The sequence below is a fragment of the Triturus cristatus genome, chromosome 7, assembly GCF_964204655.1.
Source record: "Triturus cristatus chromosome 7, aTriCri1.1, whole genome shotgun sequence".
Classification (NCBI taxonomy): Eukaryota; Metazoa; Chordata; class Amphibia; order Caudata; family Salamandridae; genus Triturus; species Triturus cristatus.
This window is the reverse complement of record NC_140590.1, coordinates 86,098,603-86,111,417: the sequence shown is the minus strand read 5'-3', so window position 1 is coordinate 86,111,417 and position 12,815 is coordinate 86,098,603. Positions and strand designations below refer to the sequence as shown.

General features: G+C 39.0%; 1 protein-coding gene across 1 annotated transcript in view; it reads right to left on the bottom strand.

The window, feature by feature from the left end:
- Positions 1 to 4,615: 4,615 nt before the first annotated feature.
- LOC146808885 (phospholipase A2 inhibitor and Ly6/PLAUR domain-containing protein-like) overlaps positions 4,616 to 12,815 on the bottom strand; it is a 242,803-nt gene continuing 234,603 nt past the window's right edge. The window contains exon 5 of the mRNA XM_085615696.1: positions 4,616 to 6,706. Coding sequence (XP_085471822.1) covers positions 6,513 to 6,706 — 194 coding nt within the window. The 3' untranslated portion in view covers positions 4,616 to 6,512. The remainder of the gene's footprint in view (positions 6,707 to 12,815) is intronic.

Below are 12,815 nucleotides of genomic sequence, written 5' to 3'. Positions count from 1 at the left end.
CACATCCTTATACACGAAACCTACCTCAAGAAATACTCTCTTAAAATATCAAAGCCATCATCCCCAAGCGCTTAAAGATGGATTGCCGTTTGGACAATTCCTGCGTTTACGCAGGAATTGCACCTTCAAAGATGACTATTTCCTAGAGGCAAAGAAATTAAAAGAGAAACTTATGGCCCGAGGATATCCATCCAAATTACTCAAAAGATCCATGAAACGTGCATGGTTCAATGATAGGGATGCTTTACTAACAGTTAAGGATCGCCCAAAAATCTCACGAATAGTATGTGTGTCTACATTTGGAACTCATGCAAATGTCATTAAGAAAATCGTAAATAGACATTGGAAACTTTTGACAAATTTACTGGTCTTTACAGAAAAACCCTTATTTGCCTTTAAAAGGGGCACTAACCTACAGGATAGATTAGTAAGAGCCTATGATGACACCCACAAAGACACAATTGACAACATGAGACAATTGTTACCTATTATCGGCCATTACAAGTGCAATATGTGTTTGGCATGCAACACAACACAAACTACCAAAACCTGTATGATCAATGGCACTAATATTACCCTCAAGGCCTTCTCGAATTGCAACACGCCGAATGTTGTCTACTGTATACAATGTCCCTGCAATTTACACTATATTGGAAAAACAGTCCAACCGGTCAAAAAAAGAATTCTACAACATCAGTCACGAAAAAGATGTCGCACAGAAAATGCCCCTCTAGTAGAACACTACCAAAGACAAGGTCATACGGATAAAGAAATGCGTTGGTGGGTCTTACAGGTAGTGAAACCATCAAAAAGACAGAACAACGTTGACCACTTACTAACCATGAAAGAGGGTAGACTTATTTGTCTAACTGATGTAGTCAACTGAGGACTAAATTCTGCAATTGAATGGCACACTTTGGCTTGTCTGATTTAACATGTCATTCTGACCTTTGTCAACTTGAATATGTTAACATCATTTAATAACCTTAAATGATTCACATTCAGAAACACAGTGACTCTCACTTTTTTTGTTTATTACTATTCGATTTAGTCATCTTGCTCATTTTAATAATGAGATGGCTCTATTCTTGATCATAATCGTGAGTAATTTTTTTTTTCCCATATGTATAAAAATTGTGATTCATTCATTGTGTGCAAAATCGACTTTTTTATGTAACTTTGAATAGTTGACAGGTTACGAAAAGTATTTCTGTTAATATCATTGTATGGAATCATTGTTCACCGTGAATAACTAGGTGTTTTGTGAGATCTAAAATATGGGCCTGTACCTTTAGATTTGTATAGGCAGTTCTACATGCTCAAAGACTAAAAGTGAACAGTTTACGAAATGTATTCTTGCTAATATTGTTGTATGTAATCATTGTTCACCGTAAATAACCAGGTGATTTGTGAGATTTAAAATATGGGTCTGTACCTTTAGATTTGTATAGGCAGTCCTTCATGCTCAAAGACTAAAAGTTTTAAGATTATGCATTCAAAATAATAGAACATCCAGCTAAGTGGTATCTTCAGTTTATACAACTGGAAACCATCAATAACATAATTTCTTAAATAGGAAGCCCCTGTTGAATTGTTCAGCATTATAAACTACTTCAAGCTGACTAACCAATTAATATCAATAATGCTCGCATCAAAGGCCACTAGAGAACATAATGTTATATTACGTTTGCACTAACTGAAATTTACAAACACTCCACTCAAAAATGGCCGCCATGTAACATCTTTCGAGTCAATGATGTTACTTCAAGTCCCCCTTCGCTTTCCAAACACTATAAATGGCCACGCGATACAAATGTAACGGTTGCTTTACCGCACGGATGTCTGCTTGAAATACAATCGCTGATTATAGACCACAGGTATGTTTCTAGCATCTTACAAGCTAGACTAGTGATTCTTAACTTTTGATAATTAATCTACATCGACCTTAAATCTCTTACATTTTAGATTAAGTCGTGGGTGTCTACACAACTTTTTAAACTTTCGACTCCCTGACTGCGAATTAATGAAGTAATGCTGACTGCTTTAAGACTCGCAAAAGTCCTTTAAGGTATGCTTTTTAAGAAACGGAACGTTTTTGTACAAGATCCGAGTATTCAAATAACTCGAACTATTCAAACATACTACTGGTCTAGATACAAATAGTTGATTACTAACTCTGATAATGAATCTTTATATATGATTTATAAGAGCATCTTCAGGTATGCGCTACAAGTTAAACTAGTGATCCCTTAACCTGTGATAATTAATCTACATCGACCTTAAATCTCTTACATTTTAGATTAAGTCGTGGGTGTCTACACAATTGTTTAAACTTCCGACTACCTGACTGCGAAGTAATGAAGTAATGCCTACTGCTTTAAGACTCTCAAAAGTCCTTTAAGGTATGCTTTTTAAGAAACAGAACGTTTTTGTACAAGATCTGAGTATTCAAATAACTCTAACCATTCAAACGTACTACTGATCCAGATACAAATAGTTGATGTCTAACTCTGATAATGATTCTAGATATAGGATTTACAAGAGCACCTTGAGGTATGCGTTCAAGAAATACAACGCGTTTGTATCAGAATCCAATGATCTAATAATTTCAATGATTTATATGCGAACATTTGATGCCTTTTCTCAATATTCATTTTATTTGACAATAGGAAGAAGCCCGCTACCTTTTGTTTAATTATATGTCTTTATGAAAATAACAACCAACGCAAATAGGCAATCTTTTTGTAAATAAACTTAATTCTTGTTATACAGACGAGATACACTAGATAATAAAAAATACTTGTATCAAGACAATGAGAATAAATCGCCGTTTTAAAATATCCTATAGAATGACACAATGGTGTTCGCACATTCTAATTTCAGACTCATATCACAATACTTTTGGATTTATTGAAGTCATCGGCTCAACAGATTGATTTGGCTCAGAATCAAGATACAAAGGTACATTTTGCGTTAAGGATGTAATTGATTGCATAATTAATATAGCAAACTTCCAAAGGGCAACTCTTTGATTACTTCTTTATGAACATTAAGAACTAAACGCAAAAGACGACATCAATCTTTGATCAGTGATGATAAAGAACTCTATCAAAAAATAATGCGAACATTCAGTAGTTGTGTGACCATAATTAAAACAAAGGACACTTCTTGAGCCTAAAGGTTAATGAACATTAACTGTAGACGATAGCTTCGTCGTATTTTATGAAGCATGATTCTGAAAAGTAAATCTGGTTCTCAGAATCAGAAAAGCAAGTCTGGTTCTCTTAAAGTATGATTTTGATTTGATACAAAAATATAGAAGTAACATTTAACGAAATACCGTTACAACTGTAAATATGAAGATAATATGTAAATATTTTTTTTTTTTGGAGGAATGATTGACTGATTTAAGTGTGTATATTACTTGGTTACTAAGAGAATGTTTTTTGTTTCATTAGGGGTCAACCTTTTAAAATAACAATGTCCTGAGGAAGGTCTTGTTAAAGAAAATTTAGAGACCGAAACGTCGACTATTACACTGTTTTCCATCGAAAAATTCTTCAACTTTGGCGAAATAGTGTTTGACAATTTTGAAAGTGAAGGCATAAATAATTGAATCATTTCCTTCCTTTGTATGAATACCCATTGTCATTTAAAGTACCCTTTTTGTATTTTAAATATAAAATTGATTTTTACGTATACACCAGACTTAATTTCCTTTTTTTCCTCCTCTTTATTCAGTCACTGTACTGATGTAGATATGTGGTGATACATTCGCATTATCTATAATTCGTTTCTAGTTACATTTTTTATGAATATAAAACGAGTTAAGCAATAATCATTGTAGGAATTAAATCAACCTACTTTTCATTCATTGGTGCAATTACACAAATTCACTACTAAATAAATCCCTTGAAGGCATAATTGATGTGGCATGGCACCTTAGAACCAATTTGCTGGAAAAGTGACACATGAGTAAAATACTTAAGTTCTATAAGCTTTCTGAGCATCAATTATGAAAGTGACATCTCCACTACCATTTTGTAGCCCATGTAATGTTATAACAGCAGATCTGCAATTAGCTGGAAGATTAATTACATTCACCATTGTAGTGAATGTAATTCAGAGAGGGAAAAACCATAGTGGGGTATCCTTGTCAAAGTTCAAGCTTGAACAACCTGCAGACAAAAATAGGTGCTCCCTATAATGCTGAGGAGGATTTGTCCCTAACACCACTGACGTCTCCATTTAAAGGTTAATAGGGTACGTTGGGCTCACATAAGAATTACTCAGGAGATCTGTTAAATAAGTACCTTACCTAAGAACGTTGGTGGTGCCATGTTACATGGTTCCCACTAGAGAAGGTGGGACTGTGTATTAGGATGACAGAACTTTAGAATACAGTAACTAAGTACATGTGCACCACCAGAGAATGTTGGCCCAATTCCCAGCTAGCTCACAGTGTCTCACCCGAACCTCTAACCTTCTTGGGGGGCAGGTGATTTTGGCAACCTCAAACATGACACTCTGATCTCCAAGGGAATTGTGGAAACAGATCTTACCCCCTTTGTTGTTTACTTAGACATGACAATTGTAAACAGAAGAAAGATACAAATAACGTTTTCAATACATTTTATTGAAATATTGTAATCTTGCATAGAAAGAATGAGCTGCGGATTTTAAGAAGAGAACACAAACCAATGCAACCAGAATTATGAACATGGTGAACAAAATAAACAGTCCAACCATAGCAGTCTGATTTCTCTATATATCTCTATCTATCACTACCCCTACTCAAGAGCATACTGGGTGCACCTTCTGCCCGACCTCTTAGGTTAGCCCGAGCCTGCATACCCGAATAAATGGACCAGGGAATTGGCCTGAAGTGGAATTGGCAATCCCTTTTTGCCAGATGGAGGATCAGCATCGACAAAGCTGCATATCAAACACAGCATTCATTCCAAGACCATTGTGACCAGAGAGATCCTCTCTGACCTCTGAAGGCCAGTATGTCATTTATTTAATAAATTACACTTTGTTAGGGGTACAGCTCTGTTGCAATGATGTGCCTAGATGTTAGAAGCTGTCTCCGAACAGGCAATGCAAGCACTAGGCTATCTTGTTCTGTGTTCCTAGCCTTGAACAGAGTGTACATATTATGTCGAAGGAAAGGCTTTCTAAAAACAAGCAGCATGTACAGTGTCTTATAAAATTAATACTGTGCAAGCATAAACTTATAAAATAACATTTGCTAAAAATGAGGTCAGCCTAAAGCAAAGTGGGCCCAAGAAGGCCTCACAACATTAGTTCTCCTTGGGAGCTAAATAAGTATCCCAACAAATGTATGTAAGCATGCATGACTTTGTGAATGTTATGTGTTTTTAAATATCACTTCACTTATTGTGAATCACTATTTGATTATGAAAAAATATTGTTACAATGTGGTTCTGGTCCTGACGAAGGCCTATTGACCCATTGAGGCTAATTCTTCATCCATGACATGCATACCAAGGATGCTAGGGTTGTAGATAACTCAAAGCTTTGACTTCAGTGTAGGCTAGTACCATTGCTGTTAACTTTATCAGGGTAACCCACAATAAAACAAGCCATGCAAGTTATACCCTAGGACATTTTTAAATAGCCTAATCCCTACAGTATGTAGGAGCTCCCTAAAACATGGTTAAGCCGACTCAGATGTACCACCACTCTAAGTGAGGGTCACAATGATGAACCACGCCACTAACAAATAAGGGGTGAGGGACCCTTTACAATTCAAAAATGGTTCTTCCTTCTTCAAGCTGGGTTTTTTGAATAGGAAGAGATCATTTCCTGACATTTCTAAAAAACAAGGGGATCACTTCTCCATTGCATTGCAGGGAGCTGCTCCCCCTAAAAAAACAAATCCCTTATTTCTAGTGAGGTGGTATTGTTCCTTTTCTAGTGATGCCTCTCCCTCAGAGATTGGTGTAGTCTGCTTTCAATTTGTTTGCTGTGACATCTGTGTGCTGTGGGCGCTGTTTGTCAAAGCAAACAAGAAATTAAGAAACAAGAGATTCACAGGAAGTACTTCTCTTGCGTCCTGACTTTCTTTCTTCAAAAGAAAATGCTTTTGGTGCTTGCACCAGAAGCATTTACTAGTTTAATTCCTTGGACGAGCTGTTTCAACATTCAAAATGCGGAGGTAATGCAGTGGAGGTCAATGCGTCAATCACAACTTTAGAGCAGTTAAAAAGAGCTCGGAGAGGTAATGAAGAAGGTGCTCTGTCAGGGCCTTATAATATTTTAATTTGTCCTGGGTCTATGCTGCCTTTTTAATGAGCACATCCTCACCCTGACCTTTAGAAGGGAGGGGATAGACCTGTCAAGAAATGTTGTAAATCATACAAATCGCTGCTTAAAATTCCTCAAACATTGTGTGCACTAACTATAGTGCTGGACCTGTGAGCATATCTGTGGCACGCTTGCCATTGCAACAAGGGCCAGAGACTGCTATCTACCTGTTGCAGGAGTAATCAAACAAAGAATTTGATCAGAAAGATCCCAAAGATGGCTGATAGAAGGATGTCCGGCCGAAGGCGCATGCTGCTGTCTGTGCAGGCTACATCAGTGGTTACGGTTGTCCCTTGAGATGATACTGAGTTGCTTCGCATATCACAGAAACTTGGAGTCGCACAGCCACGTACAGCAACATTGGCGGTCTGAGAGCCTGCAGAGAGAGAAAATAGAAGGAGGTGTTAGAAATGGGGTCTCTAGTTGGCAGAGGTATGCACCCTGTCCACATAGGGACCACCACTCTAGTCAGGGTAAGTCAGATGCACACCCTAATTTAACCTGTGCGCACCCCCTGGTAGCTTGGCACAGAGCATTCAAGCTTAACTTAAGAGGCAATGTGTAAAGTATTTGTGCACATATTTATTATAATAATTCAATGAAAACACAACAAAAAGACTCTGCACCAGTTTAGAGGAATATAGACTATTTATCTGATTAAAACAAGATCAAAACAAAAAGATCCAGTCAGTAGAAGCTGAGATATGATGTTTTAAAGATTAGGAGTCAAATCAAATCAAATAAACTTTATTCGATTTTTGCATTAAAAATCATAGAAGTCGCATATTAAAAACTGACAGAAGGAAGTTTAAAAAAAAATACACACAGTAATTACATCTTTACAAACCACTTGAAACTTACAATCTCCTCTTCAGTTAAGTCTTTACATTTTATAACAAGAGTTCTATACATTAGTCAGACTCATGGTGGATTTCCCATATTATACTTTTCCTTTTTTTCAGTATGGACTTCAGGAATCCAGTCATAACACCCACCCAATAAACATTTTCTAACATTTGTAAATATAGGAAGTCAGGACGGCATTGCCTCCAGCCCCTCTCTTCAGCAATGGCAAAATCCATCTAGATCTTTCCGATCTATAAAATGTACAAAATAAAATCACATGTATTGTCATCTGTAAAGACATTTCATCGCAAGGACACCGACAGAGGTCTCTGGTCCAACCGTTTAATGTAGGGAAGCTGACTAATCAATGGAAGCTATCAAATCTGAATCTTGTAAGAACATACCTGCCATGTCCTCCTATACGCCAGTCCAAGTATGGTTGAATAGTGGGGGATACAAGAGTTAACTGATGTGGGATAACAGTGCTTTTCTTCATTTCTGAAGCCGCTCTTAGGGACTCTAAATGTGACTGTCAAAGAACTTTAAAATCCTTCCTAGAGATTGTACTCAATATTTCGGAGTTACTATAAAAATCAGGTTTACCCACGTCTATTAAAAATCCTCTAATATAATTCAACTAAGTGATCTTATTTGAGTGGGATAAACTCATGGCATCTCCAATAATATCTCTGTTAAACTCTGTACTATTAGACGTCCAAACTATGCCATAGTAACAGAGGCTGCATCTTAATCACATCAGAGATATATGGAATCCCCAGCTCATTGTGGCAATTATAAACGGAAGAGCTCTGCGGTACTGCTAATAAAAACCTTAAAAACATATTTTCCTCTTTTTGTATTATGGTTACATCCTGGTATCCCCAGACTCCTGCCCCGTACATAGCTATACTCAAGCATTTTGCTTGGTAAATTTTAAGAAGTATCCCCGGGGGTCTTTTGCCCAATTTATTAGAAAAATTCATCAATGCCCCGATTGACCTTTTGAAAAGAAGAGTTCTGCTCTTAACCGCCGGGTTCCATGTTAGTTGCATCTATCTTATCATTCCCTAGGGGCAAACTTTTGCATTTATTTCTCCCCTTCCCACATGTCATCACATAGGTCTTCTTGACATTGAGTTTTAGGCCCCGACTATCCATAAAATCAATAGATGTTCTAAGGGCACTCTGGAGGCTCAACTGGGTCCTGGCCATGAGCACTGCGTCGTCCGCGTAGAGGAGCGACACTATAGGCTTGTTGTGGTAATAAGGAGGGTCTTTAGTCCTGGCCGTTAGCTCTTCTTCTAAAGCGTTGGTGTATAAAGAGAAGAGAAATGGAGCCAAGGCGCACCCCTGCCTCACACCCTTCTCCACAGCAAACAATGCAGTGCATTCACCCCCCACTCCACATCTCACCTTTGCTGAGGCCCCGGTGTACAATTGCCTCAAGAACTGGAATAAAATTGGGTCAACTTTTAGGTCCCGCAAAATATACCAAAGTCTATTGTGGTTAACGCAATCAACAGCGGCCATAAGGTCCACAAACGCAATTTCCCTTCTTTAGCTTGGGTATATTTCCCTGTTAACATTATAAAATTCAACACCTTCTCGATAGTCCCTAGCCCTTGTCTAAAACCATACTGTACTTTACATAGAATGATATTATCCTCGGCCCATGTTTGTAATCTGTTCAAAACTATTCTCCCCACTACCTTAACCAAAGAGTCCAAGAGAGAAATCTGTCGGTAACACGAGGGGTTATCCCGTTCCCCCTTTTTAAAAATTGGGATGATCACAGATTCAGACCACGTCTTAATAAATCCCTTCTCACAGCAGGCCTTCAATACCTGAGTCAGCAAAGGGGACCAGAGTGCAGGTATGTTTTTAAATAAGTCTATTGGCACGCCATCTGGCCCGGGAGCTACCACCTTTGCTTGCATTAATTGCTGCCGTAACTTCATCTAAAGTGACATTCAGACCTATAGGCACAAAGCTTTCCGCTCCTCCTTGCTCCCGAGAATCAACATCAGTTATAAATTCTTCAGCCCCCCTAGCACTATATACGCTTGAAAATAATTTAATCCAAGAATCTATAGCAACTTCAATCTTGGCTCCAACATTGTTTGAGAAAAAAGTGGCATTTACTGCCAGCCAGAATAAAGTGCAATACCTTTCTTCTGAGGCCTCATAGAGTAGATCCCAAGCCTGATCTTTTAAATCTTTTTTTCTGTGTTTTCTAACCAGGTTGTAATTCTTCCTACATGTTCTAATTTCTTCCTGGTTTCTCTCAGTTTTATGGAGGTCAACCTTCAGTCGATTAGGAGTCAATAGTGCTAAAAGGTTACTTGAGGTGGTGAGGTACAGGTGCAAATCCAAAGTTCAGGCCAACAGCAATGGAGGGCAGGTAGGCTACAGGACCCAGACAGGTCTCACTGAAGAAATACCTTGGATCGAGCAAGTGTTGACATCTGGAAATGCACATTGAGGACCCTGCATCATCGTCGAGCTCTGTTAAACTGCAGGTGCTGCGTCAAGCACTCACATATGGCCCAGCAGCACCAGGAGAGATGGAGAAGTCTTTTGTGCCTCATAGAATTCAGAAAAAAGGAGGAAAGTCAGTAAGTCCTTGGAGAACCTGAGTGCAGTAATGTAGAGAGCAGGTGCAGTCCTTCTCACTGCCAGGCAAGAAGCAGCAGGCAGCAGGCCAACACAGCAAAGCCAGTTAGCAAAGTGGCATTCCCTCCTGTAGCACAGCAATCACCAGTCAGCAGGCCAACACATCAATGCAGCTGGCAAAGTGGCAGTCGCTCCTACAGCACAGCAGCTCTTCTTCCTGGCAGAATGTCCTAGGTTCCAGTAGAGTTCACATTTGGTGGTATCAAGGGTCCAGTACCTATATCCAAATGTGCCTTTGAAGTGGGGGAGATATTAAAGAGGCGTTTGAAGATCACAAGATCCCTGTCTTTCCTACCATGGCTCCAGACTCACTACTGGGGGTATGCAGCTCTTTGTTTGGGGACAGGCACAGCGCTATTCTGGTGTGTGGCACCCCTTTTCCCTTTGTGTGACTTTCTAGAGGGAATGCACAATGCCCAGTGTCACTCAACTCCGGCGTGTATTCGGAGACAAGCCGAGTCACTGAAGGGTTCAAATAAGACAATGCCAACTTTCTAAAAGTCACCACAAAAGGGGTTAGGCCCAAAGGACAGGGGTCAGGTAGGGCCGTAATAATTATCAAATGCAAGAAAGGGACCTGACTCCTTCACAACTTATGCTCTTACTTTAGAGCAACAATCAAACAATTTCCTTTTCTGTTTGAATGTTTTTTTTTATTTAACCATTCCTTTTTAAATTATTTTCATGTATTTTAAGGGGATTTCAAATGCAACGAAAAGGAAACACCAATTTTCAAATCATATCAACAGATAATACATTTAAACAATTCACGAAAGACATTCATAGACAAACAATGAAATGCAACATCCTTATGTGCAATAATTCAAAAAGCAACCATTTTATATACACCAAATCAATTAACAAAAAAGGCAAATCTTGGAACTATCTAATGTTTCACACCAAAGAAATGCCTAACACAGGAACAAATTTATACGTGCAAGCTCGGGATAATTTTTCAGTCCATTTCCCTCAAACAATGGCATTTATTAATTCACAGTTCCTCCGTGCTTAAAGATGCCAACGTGTTTCGAGGCCCAGGCATGGGGTACTAGGACTCTATTCAGGGCTTCATTTCAATTGGTGTCAAGGTGTTCTGATGGGACATTTAGTTGTAACCATCAGTCAGTGTTCTCAAATTAATCGTGAGACAGATTCCAACCACAGTTTTAATAATAGCTCAACGCAGGGAGACTGCTCAGGCTAAAAGCGGGGGCCACACTTACTTTCTGTACCTCATGTCAGTTTCACTGCTCTTCCGATCAGCGGGTGTACATAGTGAATAACAGAGGGCTTTTCAAGTTAGAACTGTATTGCGCGCGCTCATGCGCAAGTATTCATGGGGATTGTAGTGCAAAACTCGCATCTAATCACAATGCGGTTCAGAACTACAACTTCTGACAGCCAAAAAGGGGCATTCTGGGATGTGTAGTTGTTAATACTTATTAGGTTTTAGTGAGTTCTGTGCAATTGTATTTCAATATAAGATAAGCTTCTTTCTGTAATAGGGCTGCATCAATGTCCATTAGACGTTTAGTTGTATCTAGGGCAGACAGCACTGTCCACTTGAAGTCCCTTTCACTATGGGATTTTTCAATAAATTGCTCAACCATAGGTTTTTTATTCTTGAAAGATGTTGCGTGATGCGTTGATTGATCTGTTGGTTTGTCTTGCCCATATAAAGTTTGGAACATGGGCAAAGCACAGCATAAACAACATTTTTAGTTTTACAATTAATGAACTCCGAATGTCGCCATTTGATTTGCATTGCATATAAATTCGGATCCTTCAATTGTAGAATCGCAAGCAGAGCAGTTTCCACATTTATGATGGCCCTCCGCCGGTTTAACTTGCCACTGGGTTCGTAAACTGCTTTTTGTTTGTGCAGGAAAAATGTCTGCCCCAACTATTTGCTGGCCAATACTCCAATTTTTCTTCATGGCAAACAATGGTTTCTGGAATGGGCAGTCCAAATTTTCTAACAGATGCCAATTCTTTAGAACAATTTGCCTGAATTTATTGGTGTCTGGCCCAAATGTTGCAATGCTGAACAATCTGTGCAAAGGTGATTTTACTTTCTTTTGCAAGAGTTCATTGCGGGGCGTGTTACAAGCTCTTTTTATTGCTTGTTTCAGCATTTTCTTGGGATATCCCCTCACAATCATTTGTTCGCGGAATGTGGCTGCATGCTGTTCATAATCTGTTTTTCTGGAGCAATTTCTTCGTATCCGTAACAGCTGACCATATGGAAGATTTTTTTCCGACTCCAGGGATGAGCACTTTTGTGATGTAAGATGGTATTCTTGTCAGTCGTTTTGCGGTGCAGTGAAGTTGTCAACCTTTTATCATATGGGGAATCCTCCACATCAAGGAATGTCAAGCTGGTGTTACTCATGTTCAGACTGAATTTTATATCCTCGTGGCGCGTGTTGAGCCAACCGTAGAAGATTTCCAATTCCTCTTTTGTACCCCGCCAAAGGCACCAAATGTCGTCGATATATCACAGCCACTGCAAATATTTTTCTTTGAATGGACTGTTGTTAAAAATGAGTATTTCTTCATACTTGGCCATATAGAGGACCACCATTTCTGGAGCAAAGGGACAACCCGTGGCAGTCCCTTTCACCTGGATGTAGAACAAGTCTTCAAACTTGAAGTCGTTTTTCTTCAGCGCTACCTCGGCTAGTTGTAAAATGAATGTCGTCAGCACCCTATGTGGACGTGGTCTATCTTCCAGATAGCATTCAATCACGTGTAACGCTTCATCCTGCGGTATCTGTGTATACAGGGAGGTTACATCAAAAGAAACCATCCATTGTTGTCGGTCGTCAAACTCTAGGCCTTCCACTTTGGTGATGAAATCGGTGGTATCTCTCAAGTATGACGGCACATCTTTCAAGTACAGCTTCAAGAAAAAAATCAACCTATTTTGAAATTGGCTCCAGCAAGGAATCAGTGCCCGAGACTAT